The sequence below is a fragment of the Sparus aurata genome, chromosome 8 (assembly GCF_900880675.1).
Source record: "Sparus aurata chromosome 8, fSpaAur1.1, whole genome shotgun sequence".
Lineage (NCBI taxonomy): Eukaryota > Metazoa > Chordata > Actinopteri > Spariformes > Sparidae > Sparus > Sparus aurata.
Window position 1 is genome coordinate 14,636,958 of NC_044194.1, and position 22,996 is coordinate 14,659,953.

Consider the following 22,996-nt stretch of genomic DNA (forward strand, 5'->3'; position numbering starts at 1 on the left):
TTCCGAGTTTGTTTTCTGCGAAGAAAACACTAATCTGATTTTCCACAAACACCCCTGACGGAGATGGAAAGAGCGCTTTTTTAAAAGAAAAAAGAAAAAAAAGTTTGATATAAAAATAAAAGTCAAAGGGTCTCGAGCCTCTCCGTCCTCTAATCATATTAATGTCATGTGTTGCGTCTCCCGCGTGTTTACCAAAAAGGCTTCTTCCCCCCCTCCTGAGCTTGACCTCCCATTTTCTACTGGCTGCATAATAGCGCGGACTGCAACTCGGTGTGGGCCTATACTCCACGAGCGTGCGGAGCCCGAAGGTCTTTGGAGGAGTGTATGTGCGTGCGTGCATGCGTGTGTGTGTTCGAGAGAGAGAGTGTGGGTGCGTCGAGATACACTGTATAGGGCTACTGAGGCGGCATCAGGCTTGAGCAAGGCATTTTTTTTTTCCTCTTTTACCCCGACAAACCTTCAGGGGGCTTTTAGCATTTGTTCAGTCTGCAGTCTCTGGAAAACATCTGATTCATTTTTTAAGCAGTCCCAGATGCGGCAGTGTGAGAGTGTGCGTGCGTCAGCGTGAGTCTGTCAGTGCATGAGAGTTTGGGGAGAATATCTGCCGTCTAGAGAGAAGGGGAGGGAAAGAAGAGTCGTGTGGATTTTTTTTTTTTTAATATAACTTTTTTTTTTAGGTATGAACGCAGCGTGCGTCTCATACTGCGATATGACATCGATGGATTCATATTATAGCACGTCCACTGCGCAAGGTAGGGATCACCAGGCGAACCCGTTCAGGACTTTCCCGACCACTGAGACCAAATACAGCCCCACGTTCATTCCGGGGAAAGGGCAGCCTTACGGAGAGAAGTCCCGGAGTCCCTTCCAGCCGGAGTGCCAGTCATTGGATGGCGCCGAGGAGAGCACCTTCAACAAATACCAGCTCTTCATGCAGCGGCCGACCTGCAAGACTCCGCCCGAGGGCAGCAAGCTGCACCCGGACAGCGGGCTCAACGGGACGCTCATCCCCTGCTACGGTGAGTGAGCACGAGAGAGAGGGGGGAGAGAGAGGGAGAGGGAGAGAGAGAGAGAGAGAGGAGCACAGCGGCCTCGTGTTGAACGGAAACGCATGACAAGAGGGGACATTTGCAAGCAATAATGGAAATATGTAGCTCTGTGTAATACAGGAATGTGTGAGCGAGGAGCGGAGAGGAGCAGAAAGGGGTTCGAAACACACCGGGTCTGCCACCAGACATCCATTTGTTCAGTGCGTCAGGGTAGTTTCCAATTCAACTTAAACTGTGCGCCATGACGAGAACTGAACATCTAAATTTACAACTTTGCCTGCATCATGAGTGAAAAGGAGACATCTTCAGTCGCACGCCTTAAAACTCCCTAAACCTTAGAAAGTCACATAAAATGCGCAGAGAATAAGAACTGTCGAAAAAGCCTTGAATTAATTTTAAATATATCGTATTTCAGACGGAGCAGGATTTCCTGCCTCTTAAGCTCACACAATGAGCTGTAATTGTCGCATTAGAGCAACTTAATTATCTCATAAGAGGGTTGTGCACAGACTGAGAGGTGATTAAGTTATTTACAACGTTTCTTTAAAAAAAAAAAAGAAAAAAAAAGGATGAAGACCTTGTGTTTTTCCACTTTTCTTCACTTAAATCTGTATTTTGTTCGCTGGTAACGCCGCAGCATCACTGCTCGCTGGTGTCTCTGGCCTTCAGACGCAGCCTGTTATCGTCCACACGCAGTGAAATCATCTTCATCAGTGACAAACACAGGCGTGACGTGAATTATTGTAATACTTCAGATATAAACCTGAAGTCACCAGGACGTGCGCGCACACGGAACAATCAGAAAATCAAAACGTTGTGGGGTCAAAATGAAGAATTTAATTTCCAGTGGACAATTTCTAAAGACCATTTCTATCACGTGGTCGGCTTATTGAAGTTTTTATTCTATAATGACAAATAACAGTTATATAATCTTACATTTATCTAGAGTATCTCCAGTCGTAGGCTCAGACTTCGATCACAACACGCGATCAGCGGCCAATTTAAATGCTGAGAGACAGCATGACGATTAAAATCCATCTCTAACGAAAGCTTTACAGCTTTACAGACTCTGCAGACGATTCGTTGCGCTACAATTGTACCTTTTAAAGAAAACTGAATACATTTTACTGTCACTTTTATGAGACGCGAGGGTTTAAAATAAAAAAAGAGGAACGCGTCTTGTTGAGCAGAAGAAATGACAGCAGACCCACAAGAAAAGAGCTCTAAATAAGGATAAATAACAAGTAAAAGTTAGGTTAACATAATATATGCATGTGTAATTTGTAGAATATGGATTAAAACTGATTTAAAAACAATAATGTGGTGAGTATTCAGTGTATAGACTCGTCGGCGCCTGTGTGTTTCAGCTCCAGATGTTTATCATGATGCGGATGTTACAGGAAAAAAAAAAAAAACATCCGTCATGATCAAGACAGAAATATTGATGTCGATCGTACCTGACGCAGTAATCCAAACTTTAAATATATATTTATAATAGGCGGATTAAGGATGGAAATTAGATTCAGTACCTTAAGGAAAAGAGGCTTAACACTGGCATGAAAACTACTCATTTATATACAGTTGGTGCTCAGGCGCATGTAAATACATTTAAGCCTTAAGTCTAACTAACACAATTTAACTGCCCTGATTTTGCTCAGAGGGACCAATTACATCTAGTCCTGCACTGTAACACATTTTTCTGCTCAGTAGCCAGCACCGCTTTGCCAAAACACATCCATAAAGTGCAAAAGTAATCTGTTTTCCTGAGAAACAACTGGAGTCACTCTTTATTTTTAAGCTGTACTCTCACTTTTTTTTTTTTCGCTGGGGTCTGGAGAGCAGCGCCTCCAAACAGATCCGAGGCCCTCCTGTACTGAAAGTGAATTGATTTGGCAAGTGCATTGACAGAAACGTTTAAAACACCATCATTAAATGCAACATGCCTCCCCAGAGGAGAAGCTCTGCAAAGTTATTATTGAAAATGTTGCAGCCAGATGAAGGCATCGTGGCTCTGGGGAAGATACTTTGGGGCCCTGCCAAAACCTCAGGCGTCAACAGGCTTGTGCTCATATGTGTGGTCCTCGATGGGAGATATATTGCTCAACGCTGACGCTTTATCTCCATCGCGATGACAAAAAAGTCCTCTCGTATCCAAAGCGAGGTTTTTCTGTGTGGCAACTTCACATGAAGCTGTTACACTGTTTACATGGTAACCCAACGTTGTGTGTCATCCCGGGGACGTTACATGTGTCGATGAGGAAAATAAAATCTCACTATCTGTGCCAACACTGTGCAGATATATGCTAAAATGTATTATAATGTTAATATTTATGTTTGGTGACACATCGAGAAAAGAAAAGCAATGGATAACAGTGTTGCCTCTCCTTTCATTCAGGAGTGTTGGACCACCACAGCGAGATAAATATTAGAATCTAGATTACAAAACAAAAAAATGCAAATCATGATTAAGTGACCAAATATGACACTAATCACACTCAGTGTTGTATAAAGTACTCAAAATAACCAAATTACTTTAGTAAAAGTGGTATAAGTGAACGTCACCCATACAAACAGTACTTGAATAGAGTATGAAATATGTATATAATGTAAACCAGAGGTCAACAGCCGATTTTTAGATCTGATATTCAGCATTAATCTGTTTGTCCCAATCAGTGTTTTCTTTTCATCTGGATTGCTGATAAACTAAATAAATGTTAAACTTTAAACCGATGCAGATGATGATCTGCAAAGTAACTAGTAACTAAAGTTATCAAATACGTGGATTGAAAGTACAAATTTGCCTTCAAAATGTTATGAAGTGGAATAATTAAAGTAGCAGAAAATGGAAATGTACAAGTATTTAAACCGTGTACTTAAGGACAGTAATTGAGTAGATTTCTTTCGTTACACCACTAGAACCAAATCTGAAGGGATCAACAGGCGTGGATGTAGCACAAGAACATCTCCTGACACCACTGCTACAAAACAAGTACAGAGGAAACACTGGATAAGATGAAGAGGGTTTACTGTGTTCATTCTGTTGAAATATATTGAGAAAAGTAATTTAATCTGAAAGATATTCACACCTCATTTTCACACTAATAATTCCAGATACTTCCAAACATTTTGGGGGTCGAGGGTCTAAGGACAGTGGATGTTGTTCACTGTACAGATTGTAAAGCCCACTGAGGCAATGTGATTGTGATTTTGGGCTATATAAATAAAATTGATTTGATTTGATTTGATTTGATTTTGGCAAAGGATTTCTTTGAAATCACTTTATTCCAACGCAAATTTTGATTAAATTTGAAAAAATACGCAAAAATTTAGTGGCCTGTAAGTGACTCTAAAATACACGTTTACACAGTTGAATCTCTCAAATCATACGTTGATGTTTCATGTCACGTTCATTACAAATACAGTGTTGTACCTGAAAAAAAACCCACACATTTCTGCACAGTAGTGGCTCAGGTTGGCGGGTTTGTTTCCTTGGGCGCACGTTAATCAGCGAGACTGTCCCACAGCGAGGACGGGGATGGAGCCGTCTACCTGCTCGCACAGCGATGAATGAAATAAAAAACCCCGGAGCTGATCGAGTGCTGAGGAATGCAGGTCAGCGCTGCAGGAGAGGTCCACATTAATCTAAGGCAGATGTGCATTACTGGCTCCTATAGTTATTATTCATACTCCCCAAACATCACATCTCCAAAGCTACGGAGAGTCCCTGAGATGACAAAGTGGGACAGGTTTACATAACCCCGTCTCCACAATACCTTGTTCAAATAAGCAGTGAGTCAGAAATGGACATGGAGATTGGGTAATGATTTGGGGGACTCGGGAGAAATGAGAGGGTTTCTGGGAATGCCGTGTTTGAAAGACTGTTTATATGCACGTATTTTGCTGAACTCCACGGCTCTGAGACGCATCGAATATTTGTACATTTTTGCTTCATAATCTCGGTTTCCAGTTGTTATCCTTGAACGCAGATTGATAGAGAGACCATAAAGTTTTCTAAACACAAACTTGTGACGAAAATACTTTCACACATTCGCTATAAATCTGAGAGGATGAAAGTGGAGCCAAATCTAGATCTGAAAAGTAAAAGTCATTGTGTTTACAGGCCTGTGGTTGAGTTCGGCATGGCATCGGGGTGTTTGTGTGAGCGCTGCTCCTCACTGAGGGCTGTTTGTGCCTCTTTGTCGTCTCACAAAATAACAGCTGAGAGCAAGTTATAAGATGCAGCTTTGTCAATCTTTCAAACAATCTCCTCCTCCTTTCAGCGGGATATCGAAGCATCCTGTGATATGTAAAACATTTTTCTAGGGTGTATGTAAACCAAAACAAGGTCCCCCCCTAAAAAAAAGTCTTGGCAGCGTTTTAAAAGGCATCCTGTCAAAATATAGACCTCTAAGTACATGCGAAAGGGCTCGGGGAAGTGATGTCACAGGATATGCATGTGCTGATGACTAACACATTGTGCTGATGTTAACAATAAGCAAATGTCAGAGTGACACCTGTGATTGTGCCGGCGTGTGTGTGTGTGTGTGTGTGTGTGTGTGTGTGTGTGTGTGAGACACAGCATGAATTAGAATATCTAATGAGAAGGCTTAAGACAACAAATTACCGACTTGTTAAAACGTGAAGGGTAATATAAATGTGTCACTCAGGAGGTGAAAAACAGCATGAAACTGACTGAAAAGACACATTGGACATCCAGCTCTGAGGACAGAGTGTTGTGTCTGATGAGCTTGATTAAAACTTCCTCTCTCACTACTCAAAAATGCTGATTTCTGCTCACCTCTGCGTCGTGCAGCATGACTTGGCCTTTACTTTCCGCCACCTCTCTTGTCGGGGGGAGTTAGCGCTCCCACCTGAGGACTGCATGCCGCCAGATTAAAGAAACGATTTGGAAAATTTAACCAGCTGGTGCACGTTTTGATCCATCTTTACCTGAACCGCCTCGATCTTTATCAATGAACTATCGGCTTCCGAACGTTTGGCCGCGCAGTGCTATGGTAATAAAAGGGATATAATCTAATTGCCTGAAAAGCCACAAAATATAACCTCAAGAAAGCCAACTACGACCGACTAATGATGGAAACTACTGGGCAAAGCAGAAGTATGACGATCACTTTCAGGTCCATGATTAACAATAGTTCCTTCTCAGCCTCCTTCCAGCAGAGACACACAGCTCATTCTGCTGATTTGATGTATTTTTTTAATAAAAGCGAGGCAGGGAAGAAATCCAAATCATCACTGAGCGACGTTGCCTGCACCACAAACTTTCTTTATGCTCCTCTATGATTACAATGAGGCAGAAATACTTTGTCAAGATGTGATGACAGTATAAATGTGATCGTGGAATGGTTTTCTGGACCATTAAAAGATGATTGATTACATCATATTATAACCATGTTTAATTCCAGTTCCTTGTCATTTAAATTTCTTTTTCATCTGATGCTTCTCTTTTTTCGTTGTGTTTATCACCGAACCCAAACTTGCAGCGCAGATGATAAAAAACACAATAGTCGCACTCACACCGCAGGAATTTTTCCTCAGAGACGAGGAAGCTTTGGAGAAACGTTCACCACTATAAATTAAGTACTAGGGACATTTGTTTAACCCCCCCAAAAGTCTGTGCTCAGGGGTAGTACCTTCCAAAATTCAAGAAATTCAGGGGTGGGGCTTGCAGCGCTGAATTATTGTGACTGGTCGAGTAATCGCAGCATTTTTTATCAGCCACACTTTTTTTAGTAATCTGCAGCTACACACCAGTTTGCTTTTTTCTTCACTGGCTTCGACACGACAACATGGAGTTACAGAACGGTTGCTGGATCTCGCTGTTCGGTGTACATTCATTGCCGTATAGCCGCGCACAAACAAAATGCCATGCAAAAACAGCAGGTTTTTTTTTATACGTTAGTGGACTAATTTGCCTGATCTCTGCGGGCAGAAGGAACCGTTTATTACGTGGAAAAGTGGTTCCAGGGACTAAAAGTTCTGGGCACTTTTGGATGGAAATGCAGCTAATCACTGCATTAAAAAAGATTAGCCAACAAGTTTCCTTGAGCATGACCTTGAGAGGTTTCTTTGACAACGTGTACTTTTATTTCAATGCATTTCACTGCAAATACTTAGAAAAAAAAAAAAAAAACTCAGCTCAAAATATTTTCTTTTTTGGCCGAAATCTTTCGTACTTCCTCCGCCATTAACTGCTCCGCCCAACCAAAAAAAACCATAAAAACCCAGAACTATTTTCGTGCTCTTTGATATGAGACAGTGACAGCCACTGCCTGAGGTATCCTGACAGTAGTGAGGTCATGATCGTGTCAATCTATCAGGAGCTGAGGCTGAACAGAGAGACTTTTTGGTTTCCCAGGGAATCTGCATTCCTGCATGAGCCGCTGGCATAGATCTCTCCTCAGGAACATCTGGGAGCCTCCCTTTCACTGAGGAAACAACAGTCAACATCAGGTCTTAAGACTGTGCTGCGGGGAAAATTATCTAGCCCCAAGCATGTCTGCAAACCAGCAATGAACGTAAAATTAATGGCCACCAAAGCCAATGGAATATTTGACTTTATTTGGTCCATATAAGGTGTGATAAGTGGAGAGGCATTGTGGCAGACTGCTGTCAGCTTTGAGTGTTTTGAGAGAACATTTTAGAGCACTCTGTTTAAAAGCATTCCCTTCCCTATTTAGTGTTTGGTCATTAACCCTTCCCCAGGTTACTAATTTATAGTGTTTCTTTTATTTGGCTTCACTTGACCCTCCCCGTCCCTTTCCATAAAAACTGAGAGGGTGCCCTGTTGCTTTACAACCAGTTAAATTACACTTTGATGTTTTCTCTCTGTTTTCAGCAGTGATTAAATTGCTGACCCTAGTAAACATCTGACCTCGGCTAACTGAAGGGGTCTGCAGCTTGTCACAGAGTAAGTTCTGGCAAATTGCAGGATCAGCCGCTGATATTCCGTGTGTTTATATGTATACGTCGATGAATGCTGAGAACAACAGTCAAAAACACATTCCTCTGAATGCCAAAAAAAAAAAAGAAAGAAAAAAAAGAAAACTGGAGTCAGTGCAGTGGAATCTTGGCTCCCAAAAGAAAGCAGTGTGTGATGGCTGTGTTCTCAGAACAGCGTGCAGAAAAGACAGCTCAGCATGCGGGAATACTGGAAGATGTTTGTGGCAAAGGAGCCTGTGAGGTTAGCGTGACAGAGAAAAGAGACGAGTTTGGGGTTGTGCGCGGAGAAAGATGTTGATTAGTGCAGATTCCTCATGTGAGCTGTGCTGATAAAAGTCAGTATCGGGGCTGAGAAACGTGAAGGAGCAGTTCGCCACGAGCTGGTTAGCATAGCTTAGCACAGAGATTGGAAACGGGGAAACGGCTAGCCGAGCTCTGTGCAGAGGTAACAACATACTCCAAACAGCGACTTTGAATTTCCCTAATAAATGCGTCCCAATAACTCGCTGGTCTGGTCAAGAACAGTATTGGGCAGTAACGCAATACTCATTGTCCTGCAATATAATTACTTCCCCCATCCCCAGAAACTGTCGTGTAAGAGATTAACATTTCAAAATCAGGTACTGTAGTAAGTAAGACAGCGTAACTGCTTTGCCAGGTTGAGGCAGGTCATGTCGGCTACCATCGAAAAAGCTGAATGATGGATGGAAGGCGAGGAAGACAGGTTTCCTTTCAACAGTTGGAAATAATGTGATTACTTTGAGTTTGTCTCACTCAAATGTGACAATTACAACATTGTCATCTGTTGCAAACAAGCTAATAAGTAAAAAAGTAACTTATTACTCTGCCTGAGTATTAATAACCCAACACTGGTCAAAAAACAGTCACATAAACATCTATACAATTGTGAATTGTCATTTTTTACACTAGTTTTTTGTGTTCGGATTACCCAAATCTAACAGAATGCAGTGGACAGGACTGGGCTAGCACGTTTCCAGTCATTGTGCTAAGCTAAGCTCACTGGCTAATAAATGTAGCTTCATATTTGAGCTCTGTAAGAAAGCAAATGAGCTTATTTCCCCAAAATATAAAACTTCTGTCTCTAATGTGGTTGTAATAATTGTGGATTTGAGTGTAAATACTGTTCATATCGGGCTGTACACAACTGAGGACTTTAAACATTTCCACCCACTGCCCATCCCCTCATCTGTCCACCCAGCTGTACCCTTTGCCATACAGGATATGTGCCTTGCTCAGGGGCATTTTCTTCCACAGATGCAAACGCCATGCAGGAACCTGGAGTTGACCTGTCTTACTTCTTCACATTGCGGCCACGCTCCTGCCCAGGGGTAGAATAAAAATATTGCAGGGTGCTTTAGCATTAGGGGCCGGCGCTGGGGCTGGTGATGTCAGAACATCTGCCTGCGTGGAGACTGTAAGAGGGTCTGACAGGTGGGCCACAGCGATATGAGGTCATGAACTCCAGCTGGGCGAGCTGTGTTGTTCCATTAGTGTCTCTGTCGGGGCAAATCTGAGCCGGAGAGCAGAGGAGGGCTGCCGCGGCACAGAGAGGATGACTATTGACAATCGCACTGCGAGACACACTAGCCAAAGGCGTTCTAATCCATGAAAACAAACATGCATGTTGCAGACAGCCACCGCCTAACTTCATCACTCTGAAACTATTCAGTCATCTCACTAACCACTAAAACACTTGGCTCGGGGAGTAAGCAGTGCCACAAGGTGTCAGCTCTCTTTCCCTCATTGCTCAGTGTGTGTGAGACTGACAGGAGGCCATTACTGACACGGCTCGTGACAAAAACGCAAAGTGACAGGGTAAAACGCTCGCAAATAAGCCAATAACTATTAGGCTAATCATCCTAAACTTGATCTAACCTAAAGGCAAATGCTGTTAAGACTAAAGCCGCACTGGTGTAGCGTAAGAGTCACAAGCGTGTTCTTGTGGAGGAGACCATTATGAGCTGGTTTGGGACCAATACAGTCGGGACCGTGCCCATTTGCAGGAAAGGCAAACAGAGAGGCTGACAGAACGCACTGTTCTCACTGGCCCGCAACCAGAGCCCTTCAGCTTATTTATTCACACAGCTGTTTGTTTATTGAAGGAGAAGGGACAGCTTTCTTCATCTCCTAAAAGGAAACAAAAAAGCTCCCAAGCGCTGACAGGAACAGAGCGAGGTCTGTCACAAAATGGACGCTCTCCAAATTGAAGGTGACAAACACAATGTTGTTTACGTCTGAGGGGCAAGGCAACGGGGGTGAGCGTGGTCCCCCCCCCCACCATGTACACAAGGCCCGCCATACACACACCTTGAGACGGAGCGGGATTTGGCGTGGCTCGGGTTTCGCGTGGCGTGATTGAGAGGGTTGTGTCACAGGTCACGTCGATGTGTAGTGACACGTCTGTCAAACAGAGAGCGACGTTTCTTCTCCGCACCTTTTAGACTTGCCACTCACGGACAGACAAGGCCTTTGAACCTTCAAAATAAAACATTGCAGAGGTGCTGTAAGCCTAAAGTAAACGTCATTTCGTGTGGATGTCATAACGTGACGATGAGCAGACGCGCTCGCTGGCACCATGGTTTGATTCAGCCACATTTCAAATAAAGCATTGCCCTGCTGAATATTCCAATTATAGAGTAGTAACAATAATTATAGGATGGTTATTGACAACATGTGCCGTTCTCTTTTTCCGGCCCTAAAAATGGTCAGAAAGTTGGTTGTAATAGCTTGTTTGAAAATAATATTATTGCAGTCAGAATGTGATTTGTATTAGACGTAAAGCCACATTTGAGTAAATTGTGAAGCTTTCTTTCATTTTTCATGCTTCGTTTGAAAAATCATACGAGCGGCACACTGTAATCGAAACCAAAATCGCTGAAATGTATTTTATTAGAACCACAGCATAAGATCCAAACTTTGAAATCTACAGTATGCTTTTTGGGTTTTTGAGCAGCGCTGTCAATCCACATCAAGGAAGTGTGGGGCCCTCCGGGGGTTTAGGGTTGTAGTTGTTGGAGAGGGCAAAAGAGACATACTTAAAAAAAACACACTCAAAGGTAAAAAATTATGCACCAGAGGCCGAAATACAATGGCTTTAATTTCTAGCAAAGGTCAAGCTCCAAAAGCCCCGAAAATGCAAATGGGTAGCATTTCTCTTCCAAACCACACAACTTCAGTTTGTAATGAAAGCTTTCGAAAAATTGTTTTCAAAACCACAGATAAGATAAAACTTTGCACTTCTCTTGTCACAATGCAATGCTGATGCTCTGGTTAGGTTCAGGCACAGTAACCCCCTGAGGGTTAGGAAAACATCTGGCTTAAAATATAAGTTTTGGTCACCACAAGCCCGGCTGGAAATGGTCCTGAGGTCTTCTTAAAAATATCCAGTGGTATGACACTTACGTACTCACTTAATGTTGAAATGGGAAAAATTTCAAACTGCAGATGCTGGCTTGGCATCCTTGTCACCTATCGCCCCACCACCGTCAGGTTATAAACATGTAATGTGAGCGTAATATGATACACTTCAGTATGGTACATAGACTTTGACACGTTCAAATTTGATCATATATGTTGTTTGCAGAAACATTAACTGTGTCAAACTGATGAGGTGCCAATTTAAAAGAACAGTGTACCATTAATCAAAACTGTCCACACTTCTTTCTGCCTCTTTCTTTATCTCACACTCACAGGAAAAGACAACAGTGGCCTGACAGAGTCTGACTTGCCCCAGAGCGTAGACCCCGCTGGGATGGAAGGCAGCTACCTGAACCTGAAGGCGCCCGGCGAGAAGGGGCCGAGCGAGCGGCCGGGCTCGGATCTCTCCAGCCCTCTGGACAAGAGTGAGGCTGAGAGCAACAAGGGCAAGAAGAGACGCAATCGCACCACGTTCACCAGCTACCAGCTGGAGGAGCTGGAGAAGGTTTTCCAGAAGACACACTACCCAGATGTTTATGCCCGCGAGCAGCTGGCACTGAGGACGGACCTGACGGAGGCTCGTGTGCAGGTGAGGACAGGGGAATATTACCAGGTTTAATGTGAAGAACTCCTTTGTGCAATGATATGAGCGAACCAGTCCTCAAAATGAACGGCAAAAATGTATCTTCTATCAGTCGCCTATAGAATGAATAATGTTTCCTGATCGGCAGGATGATGAGATTTGTCTCCCACGTTAAAGGGACAGTTCACCCCCAAATCAGAAGTGTATATTTTTTCTCGCATGTGTTGTGCTGTTCATCCATCTCGATTCTTTGGGTGGGACTTGCCAAGCATTGGATATATCTGTTAGAGAGATGTCTGCCTTCCCTCAAATATAATGGAAGTAAATGGCAATCAACAGTAAGGTCTCTAGATAATCCACAGACAGTGTTTGGAGCAGTTTCATGCATGAGCTATTTTCTTTTCTTTCCAAACTTCACCAACCAAACGCATCACTGCACGGAAGGAAGTGTGCATCTGCTCACATTCAAGAAGCTTATGTTTGTGACACACAGGATGTTAACATTAATGTCGCCCCGCGAAGCTGAGATTTAAACTTTCGCAAGCTAAGTTAGCTAGTCTCTCGGCCACGAGTGCATGTTTCCGGTGTAAAAATGTCTATTTTTGATTTGCAGTGAACTGTCCTTTTAAAGTGAAGTGTTCAGTGGACCCATCCATCCACGCCGACCTTACACACATTTTGTCACTTGATGACTACAACTGCAACGATCACACGATTAACTGATGAATTAAAAGAAAGAACCTGCTGCCAACTGATAATCGATTGTTTTACATTTATGATAGTAAATGAGATTTGGCCTGTTGGTTGGACAGCTTAAACAATCTGAGGATGTTTCTTTGGGCTCATTTTTTTTTTTACAATTTTTCGACATTTTATAGTCTAAGCAATGAATCAGTTAATTATGAAAAAAGTGGCAGGTAAATGTCGGTTGCAGGTCTTTCTAAATCAACGTCGCCTGGCTTCATCCTTTCCTTCCTTTCAAAATGACAACCGCCAGCTACAGAGGGCTCTGCCACCTGAACTGAAACGTGTGAAACGACGGAGGCTGTCGCTCCTTCTTTAGAGGACGGTCTCCGAGAGCTGAAGCAGTCCATGTTTGCATGCTAACAATCACTCTGAGACAGAAGAGGGCTGGGAGAGCTAAGACTGGCATGTTGACAAAGATTTGTTCGGAAGAGCAGACAGCGAGGTCTATTGTTCTCCGTCTCTCTTTCTGCCTGCCAGTTTTAGATCAGAGTGGGATGGGTGGGACTGAGGGAATACTCTGCTCTTAGCTCTTACATGCTGCAGGCTCTGCAGAGAGGTCAGAGGCCAAGGGTTTCTCCCCAGCACTGCCATGTTCAAACTACTTCACCGCACAACTCTACAGGCAGGGAGGGAAAACACATGGAGAAAAAAAAAAAGAAAAGTCATCAAAGCAATTTGGCGAGGATATAAAAAACACTTTGAGATGCCAGCTTCAATTTCCACGCGTAGTGCGAGACATAGTCAGGGACAGAGAACCTGGCCTGGTCCTTGTGGTGGTGGTACAGTAAAATAAGTACATTCATGTTGCGTTCACACAGACCCATCTATTCCCCAGACGAATATAATTAACTTCCTCATCTGACAGGCACACAGCAGACTCTGTTGAGTCACTGTGAGGTTTGACCCAAACGTCTAGAATCAGACCCTAAATATGCACGCAATCAAGACTAAACCCCACAATTTCAACTGAAGGTCCATCAAGACAAAGTCCAGGGATATCCAATTGTTGAATACCAAGGGGCACTCGGAGCTTGGCAAGCGATCGGAGAATCCTTTTCATCTCCGAAACAACAGCCAGTGAAATCCCAGAGTACAGATGTTTTCTGCCAAAATGCCAGTGTCAAGGTCCTACAGTTTCATCCTCAGTTTGATGATGAATGTCTTCATAAGGCCGGGCTGCAGTTTTCCATAATCAAATCTGCGACTCCTGCTACCACTAGTTTATTTAGAACAATTAGCTTGCAACCTCAGACTTGAACTTCACCATGCTGCCTACTTTTTTATGGGGGAGGAGGCCGAGTGTGAGTGACTGCCGAGGCAGTCTATCAATCGCCGTGGTCCCGGATGACAGAGATGAGGTGAGACGGCTGGACTTCAAAGCTGCTTTTGGAGTTGTGCACTCTGCCCTCCCTCTCTCCCTCTTCCTCTCTCTCTGCCTGCTGGGTCTGGGGCATAAATAAAGCTCTTTAATGGCTCTGTAAGCTGCCTTTTGCTGTCAACGTCTTTAGCAATTACTGTATCACCGCCAAGCACTTTAAGCTCCAAGAGCTCTGAGCCACCTTCCTTGCAGATGTCTAGATAAAATAAACAAGAGTGGTAAGTGTTTGCAGTCGGCAAATATCATCCCTTTGGGCATCACGTAACCGACGGCTCGTCGTTGATCATTATGAGAAATAATGCAAATTCCTTGTGTTAATTGAAATTCTGCTTGTGAGAAAAACACCCCCCGCTTCTCTTTCTAACAATGGGCGAAGTTTAGAAGTTGGGGAATGAGAGACACGGTGCAGCAAAGGACACATCTGACTTCATAATGTTCCCTGAATGATCTCCCTGCCAAACTATTTGGCTTGGGTCTCATTCCTACTGCCGTTCAAAGGCAAAGCTACGTAGAGCGAACCCTCTGTGAAACATGACACACTCAGCACCCAGAAACCAAGACAAGGGGCATATACGTGCTCAGACGTTGTTTGCTTGTTTGTAAAAAGGTTAAAGTGTGTGACAGCATTCAAGTTAAAAGAACACATTTGTTGGTGACTGACTTTGAATTTTTGTATACGCCACGCTATGTAAATGCGTGTGTGTTTTCCGTGTGCATCCTGTGTGTGTGTGTGTGTGTGTCCACTCGGTCCGCCGCTCTCGTCTGCACGCCTCCGAGAGGTCAGAGGGGTTAGCTGCGGAAAGCCAAGGGCTTAGGCGTCAGGAAATTAAACATGAAATGAAAACAAGCTCCAGTTTGAACATTCTCCCATCTCACTTTCCAATATCCCCACTTCCCCTCGCTGACTTAAAAGGGAGGAGGGAGGAGAGAGACATGGAGAGAGAGGGCTCAGTTGTGGGGGAGGGGGCGGGGGTGAGCTCCGACAGTGAGGTGGGAGGACGACAAAGAGATTAAGGGTGGAGAAGTAAAGTTATCTTGATCCTTCACAATTAAGATGACAGCTCGCTAACTGATAAAACTTCATATATTAAAGAAGAGAGTGGAGTTTTGAAACCCTCGTGCAACAATAACCTAAGCTACACCAAGCTCAGCCCCAGTCGTGCCTCTCACGCTTTACATGAGCTAATCCCTTAACCTTCCTTGAAATAAATACACAGCCATCTTTGAAAGACGGAACAGCGCTAACTGCTGTCCTATTTCCAAGACCCTGAACGAGTCCTCTAAAGATCTGAACACAAAAAACTATTCCATCTGCTCCAAAAATGAAAAATATTTGTACCTCTTTATGAAGTTGTTGCTGTATTTACTGAGTCAGGCAACCGGGAATTAAAGATCTCCTTCATTTGTTTTGTAAAACACAAGCAAAGTATTGTCACGTTGTTTATCAAATATCAGAAAGAAACCATTTACCAACGCACGATGATCATCATTTTTCGTCATTCTAAGTAATACATCCCCAGGCTACAGCTCGTGTGTAATGGTAAAACATAAGCGGCAACATTAACCTCTGACGAATCAGAGTGTTCACGCTTCATCACGCCAGTCCGGGCCTTTTGTGTTGAGGATGATGTTTTGGAAACCTGCGATGTTATGAGCTCACATAACCGAAGAAGAACCAAAGGAAAGACATGACAACCCTTCAATAATAATAATAATATTAATAGACCCCAAATCCTCAGGGGGAACAAAACATCGACTACAACCCCCCTTCCAAAACACATGATATAATTCAAAAGGGCAACAACCCCTCACCTTGACATTGGGGCTGCAGCCACAATCTCAGATATCAGCTTACCACTTTGCAGGGGTGAGCTGTCCTCTAATCTCACCAGCTGACCTGAGGAATGTTGGAGCCAGACGACATTTCTTTACGTCAGCGGCTCACAAAAAACAGCGGCTGTACGTGCCACTGGAGGCCATATATGGTCTTCTCTTTTTTGAAAAGGAGCCAACTGGTTGTTTCATCCAGTCAGAAAAAAAGACAGGTTTGTGTGCATGTTGGTGCTCCTACAGCCGATCTAATTTCATGTGATAAAAAAAATTCCACTCCTGCTGCATGAGAAAAAAACTCAGCTTCGGATAACGGTACACACTCTTTTGTAAAATTCCCATCTTTGTGCGACGCTGCTGGTGATTGTCACTAAACTCGATTGTGTTTAGGTTGACTGGATGGTGAGAGAGAGAGGCATGAGGGGGGATTTGAGGAGGTTGACTGAGGGGAAATTACATGTCAGGGACTTTGGAAACCACAAGCTGATTGGGCTGGGAATCAACCCACAATCCCAAGTTCAAACCCCTGTGTCGAAGCAGGATCGCGCTCTCGTTTCTCTTTGAAGACGTTTCCCTTTCCCTCTTGGGAGGATAAGATTCAGACGACCAACAAATAGACACAGATAAACATGTGAAGACTCCCAGTGCCTCCCCTTTGCTCCTCCATTCTCTCGCATGGAGATGTGAGAAAAGTTTGCAGGGAAAAAATGTGGAAAAATTCAAAATGGAAACATTATAAGGAATAAATGAGATCGCTGCCACTAATTTACATTTCATTGAATTAATGTCATGAGGATTAAAAAGGAAAACTGTCAGTACTATCAGTAATGTCTTAATTTTTGCTATTTCGCTAGATTAAATCAACAGATCACTTCTATTGGATTTCATTTGCAGTAATTCACTTTCATTACGGCAGATATTATCATAGATATTATCATTAAGTCTGACTTAACCCCTCATCAAATGCTTAATGTGCTACAGCTGCAACTAATTCCATTTGCATTATTGATTATTCTGGAGATAGATTTCTTGATTAATCAAATATTTTTGGTTTCATAAAACACCAGAAGGCAGAGGAAAATGTCTTGTTTTTGCCTGAACAATAGTAACACAAATAATGTTCAGGGAAATATGATGATAACAACGAGCTGCACATTCCCAATCAAATGTTTGACATTTCAAACCAGTCTCTCTCAAATACTGACGATTTGTCACAAACCTTGAGGGAAGGAGGAAGGTACCTTTTAGTGTCTGTATGACACGTGCTGGCCAATCAATGCACTATGAGACTATCAGAACTCGTGCTCTGCCGATGTTGTACCCAAAGCGTCAAAGTCTCAAGGGGGTTGGTTGTTGAAGTTGACTGGTGGGACACACACAGATCGTAATATGGGAGACCAGAGTCTGTGTCCCAAAACCTTATCAAGTAGTTTTTGTGCCTGAACGTAATCAAACTTCCCTCTCAGCTTACCATCACTTATTTCAATGGATTTCTGGTAGAAAAGGCTGTGTAAGCAACATTGAGTCTGCGCCTGTCGTATGAAATGTGCTGTATAAACTTCACTTGACGTTGCAAACAGACGCCGTGGGATGTGACAAAGCCGCGTCAGGGTTTGACGACCTGGGATGAGAACAGGGTTGAAAACCTGACCTATTATAAAGCAATGTATCACTTGAGGCATTACTGAAACACAAGAAATGGCTTGTGCCAAGGAATGCATATTCGCTCGTCTGCAATCAACATGCAGTCTGTTTCTTGAGGCCAACAATGTCATCGTTGCACTTTTTTATCTAAACAAGTGAAGCCAAGTCAATTCTGGCAAAGAGCAAATTTGCCTCAAGAGCACGCACGATCTGTACAACATACAACATTTATACGAAACTTAGACTCTTGATTTGGATGAAGAAAGACTCCCCAAAAACTCTGACGTGGAAAAGAATTGCAACAGAAGAGGAATCCTTCCTCCAGGACAGACAATAGACATAATGTGTACAGAGTAGAAGACTGTGTGCATCTTTGAAAAATAATACCAATAATTCAGTAGAATATCATAGTTAATGTTCTCTCAGGCTACATATTTCACTCTTTACACTCTTTCTTCCTACCAGTCTCTTGCCCTTCAGTCCTGCTTTCCTCCAATGCCTTCCAAAGCTAGATGTGGGCTAAGTAGCCTGCACTTGGTCTGTCAGCAGCAGGTACTGAAAGTCCAGCTTTCCTGCAAAGTAGCATGTCTATCAATCCCACAAGGAGAAAATACCCAGAAGAACCTGCTTCATATACTGCATACAGTACTTAATAAAGGACAAAGAGAAGCATGTTCTTGGTCAAAAGTTGAACTCTCGCTTTGTGGATTGTACAGAGGGATTCCCCACTGTATCCTACTGCGCTGACACGTGGGGGAGAGCACACCTCTCTCAGAGTGATTTATGAATGGCTACAGGCCCAGATGTGGATCTGTCGACGCTGGCAGCCTGAAGGGAGGCAGACGCCTGTGTATCAAAGGGAGGAGCTGAAAGGTGCAGCACCAGGGGAGACTCACCATTTTCACATCAATAGCTCCGTGTGGACGGCACTTTAAAGACACGTCAAGTCTTAAAACCTGGGCCCGCACTTTCATGTGCTGCAGAATTTATTCGCTTCACAATCTTCATTTTATGTGGTTCAGTTTTCTTCAGCAGAGCGGACGGCCTCGTCCTCTGCAAAACAATACTTTGGTTTACACGTGATGTGAGATATGTGCTCCACATTATTTTGAAGTTCTGTTTAGTAGCGGCTGGTCTGTTTTTTTTAGGTGTTTTACTGACGGATTGTTTTCTTTTCAGGTATGGTTCCAGAATCGCAGAGCCAAGTGGAGGAAGAGGGAGCGTTTTGGCCAGATGCAGCAGGTCCGGACACACTTCTCCACTGCATACGAGCTGCCCCTACTGACTCGGCCTGAGAACTATGCACAGGTAAAGAGAATAAGTAGAGGTCTGTTCAGGGGATATTAGTGTACACAGACCTCAGATAGCAGACTCACATATAGTTATGAAGGGTGAGGCTAAAGTTTTTTATTCAACCTGCAATAACAGAGATTTTTTGGCCACGTGCTGCAGCAGAAGACAAATTAACAATCCAAAACCGGCAGATACAGAGCAACACTATCAAGTAGGCTATGTGCTGCTCTGTGTCAGACCACCTGGGGAATGTGTCCAATATTCATTTTCTTTAAGCTCAGTTTTTGGGCTCCACCAACTCCCAAAGGGAATTTCTCGTTCCTTTGCTGGTAAATCAGGGGACCCCACATTTTTATGTTGGAGGGCCACCACTGCAAATTTATGCTGGGCCATGTATCAAAACCAAACACTTATTATACTGTTATGATACACAGTCATCACAAACCTAGTGGTGATGAAGGCTAAAAGCTGCGTTTGAACCCACCGCAAACACCACAGCCAGCAAGGTTCTACAGTACATCTGCACCTATGTGAGAGAAAATATGTCTTCATACCACCAGTTTTTTTACACTATTCTAGCTACTCCACTTTCAATCGAGAATATTTGTAATAAAAGTTGCAAGCGGCACTGGTGTAGAGATGGAGGCATAAAAAGAGCAGAAAACATGCTGAAGGGTGAAATCGTGGATGGCCGACAGGTGTGTCAGGAACCTTATTTCTGACAGCCCTAAATTCTCCACAATGTTCACCACATCTTCGCTTAACTGTGTCTGGCTGCTCTATAGTGCTGAGCAGGTAGTGCATAGTGAGTTTAACAGCTTTTCTGCTAAACACAGCTTGTTTTCACGCTGTCATTTAACACATTAAAGTAGGAAAAAAACAAAAACTCTTCTGGCTGCTTTAATTGATAATTCCTGCTCCTCTTTTCCAGATCCAGAATCCGACGTGGATCGGGAGCAGCAGTGGAGCATCTCCGGTGCCGGGCTGCGTTGTGCCCTGTGACTCCGTCCCTTCCTGCATGCCACCTCACCCTCACGGTCCAGGAGGCGTCACTGACTTCTTGGGCGTCCCCAGTCCAGGAAGCAGCCACATGGGACAGACGCATATGGGCAGCCTTTTTGGAGGTCCTGGGATGGGCGGTGGAATCAATGGTTATGATCTCAATGCCGATCCAGACCGCAAGTCCTCCAGCATAGCTGCGCTGCGTATGAAGGCCAAGGAACACAGTGCAGCCATCTCTTGGGCTACATGATGCCCCTGCCAAGTTCCACCCTGCCCCCTTTTCTCAAGAGCAGCCATCAGCGAGCGCTATGGGGGAGGAGGGAATTTTTTCTGAGAGCACTAATGATAACACAGGTCAAATGAACAGGGGGAGACTCTGAAGATAACAGAGGCCATTTCAGCAGCCAACGCAACCGAGATAACAACTGTGACTGTGACAATCAGCAGATGCTGAAAGTGAGAGAAATACAGAGGTGTGACTTAAAAGATGTTACTTAGATGTTGTGTTCAGTCTTGATCCACAATCTCTCAGGTCTCATTGAAATATGGGGTGTAGTCCCCTATAAACTGGGTATCATTCATGATAGTTTTCAATTATAAAAAACAATATAATAAAGATGGTTTACAAAACGGGAGTTCAGTGCCAAATCCAGCCATATCATTCAGTATTGTAACTTACAGAATTAAGCTTGATAAACATTATTTAATTCCTTTAGCTTGTTTTTTATATCACCCATCCTGCCCGACTCATTTTGTTGTGTAATGGAGATCATGTACATATCTAAATATTCAGTATTTGCATTCAAACGCTATTCAAAAACAAGGCCACTCGATGAGAGCAAGTCCAAGTGCTGAGAGTTTCTTTTTAGTCACTTGCTGATGCGAACAATAATTGGTTAAGAAGCGAGAACATTAATATTATGTAGGCCTGGGGAGGGTAGTTCATGTCCCTGCAAAGAAGGATAGAGGTCGAATGCAATAAGTGAACAGAGACTAACTGAGCGAGAGCAGACATGGCCTTTGCCAATTTAGTCTGGGAGGAGAGCAGGCATCGGACTGGCAGCAGTTTCAAACCAACGTGTCATTTCCTCTCCCAGGGCTGCCTCCACAGGTTCCCCATGCAAGGCCCAGGCCTCAGGTTACAGGAAACACCGTCTCCACGGGCAGACAAGGCGCAGCAACGCACAGCAGCAGCCTTCAACACCAACTAGCCACGTCAGCTTCAATCAGCAAACAAACAGGGATAGACATACATAATTAGCATCGGAGTGAGCCGGGCTACCCTGTGAACACCGTCGTACATCACGGCCTACATGGTGAGGACAAACTGCACACACAGACTGAAATAATCAATTCACCGTTAGGCTCAGCAGAGATTGGAGTCATAGCCCGCGCACAGAATCCGTCACATGCCAAAGACTACAGGCCAAATCAGTGGCCCCCATCGTCCTGAGGAGCGTGCTGTAATGTTTAGGTAATGTGATGACATTAGAGCCGGACTGCAGGAATGTGGTGAGTGTGTCCAGTGATTGCAGGAGTGTCTCTTTGTGTTACCCCGCCGGAATAAGCTCGTCACCAGAGCCGGGCTGCAGGCTCAGGCCAGAGACAGGCTTCATTAGTCTTTTGGCTGATCTCTCTATGACGCCCGCTGGGCTACATATCTGTTTTCTTTCCCCTGTGAGGATGATGGCAAGAGAGTCTGTTTTCAGCTCCTCATAGTTGGTTAATCATTCTAACATATGAGTGCCCGTTACAGCTCTTCTGCTTCAGACCAGGACTGCAAATAACATGAATAGTTTCAGTATCAGTTCCTTTTGCAGATAATCCTGCTGAGTAATCGTTAGTCCCTGTCCATGTTCTGTAAAATGCCAGTGAAAAATCAACATTTTTAATCTATTAAGTATTGTCTGCAAAACTCATTTACAATGATTAAATCATGATGAATATAGTCAAATCCATCATTGCAGCTCTACTTGGGAGTTCAGCATGTTGAACACATCCTCTTTAAAATTGTAGAAAGCATTACAAAACGTTCCCCCTTTCATCGGGGAAATGAAAAAACATTTAAAATTCCTCATATCTTTGAAAATTGACTGTTGTTGCCTTGAGTCTTTCCTGTCAACAGCAAGTGAATTAGCAGTCGGCATGATGATGACTTTGACATGTTAATATATTCTGCAGCGAGGGCTTATTGGCATCGAATGAAAAGACAAAGTCATTTGATGAAAGAGAAACATTTTGAATTGATTTAAACTCGGTTGAACTAAAAATCAAAAACATCATCATCAAAGTTTAAGATAAAAAACAGGATGCGGTAAAAAGTAAATGTATGCATGATGACATGTGTGGCTGAATTCCTACTCTGTTGAGTTGACTGTGTGCTTGTCCTCTCGCTGGTCTTCCCTCAGTGCTCCACTCTTCTGCAGCTCCGTCCATGTTGATACTACTGAAATAAAGCAATTGAAATCCATAGTTATAATGTCGTATTGTCTGAATGTGAACAGTATAAATGATATTGTTCTATTTTGCTTGTACATTTGTTTTTGCTTATTTGTCAAATAATGGACCTCCAGAGATAAACCGAAGAAGTATTATTACAGTAATATTGCCATGAAATGTAAAATTATGTTCTGTGTGTTATTCTGAAGAGTTTCTCCGGACTTTTACAGAGCTTGAAATTGCTTTCTAATTTTTCTTACGGCTTTAAGCAGCTTTTTGTATATTAATCAAGTATTTCTACTTCTGATTTTTGACTTTATATAATGTGCCATTGCAATAAGTTATTGCACTTACAGTGTTGGAGAAGTTTGTAATTTTTCTTGACTTTTGCCGGGACAGTGGTCTCTTTGCTAAAGTCAGAGGTGTGTGGTTTTGTGTCCCAACAGTCCCCTCCATATTTAGCACCATGAACGGCATCACTGAGGTCTGTTTAAGGTGCCGGACATTTGTTTGTACAGAAGTTACTGGCAGTTTATATTGATGATGATTTTGAAGTGATTTTGAAATAAATGAGTCTCCAACAGTTGAATGAGTTCCTATTTCAGTTTCTCTTAAAACCTACCTAAAATG

General features: G+C 43.3%; 1 protein-coding gene across 1 annotated transcript; it reads left to right on the forward strand.

Annotated features, from left to right (window-relative positions):
* Window positions 1–284: 284 nt before the first annotated feature.
* Window positions 285–22,955, forward strand: alx4b (ALX homeobox 4b). Its single transcript, XM_030424850.1, has 4 exons — window positions 285–1,019; window positions 11,726–12,039; window positions 18,812–18,940; window positions 19,857–22,955. The coding sequence occupies exons 1-4, from the start codon at window positions 680–682 to the stop codon at window positions 20,175–20,177; spliced, it is 1,104 nt and encodes a 367-aa protein (XP_030280710.1). The 5' UTR covers window positions 285–679; the 3' UTR covers window positions 20,178–22,955.
* Window positions 22,956–22,996: the final 41 nt, after the last annotated feature.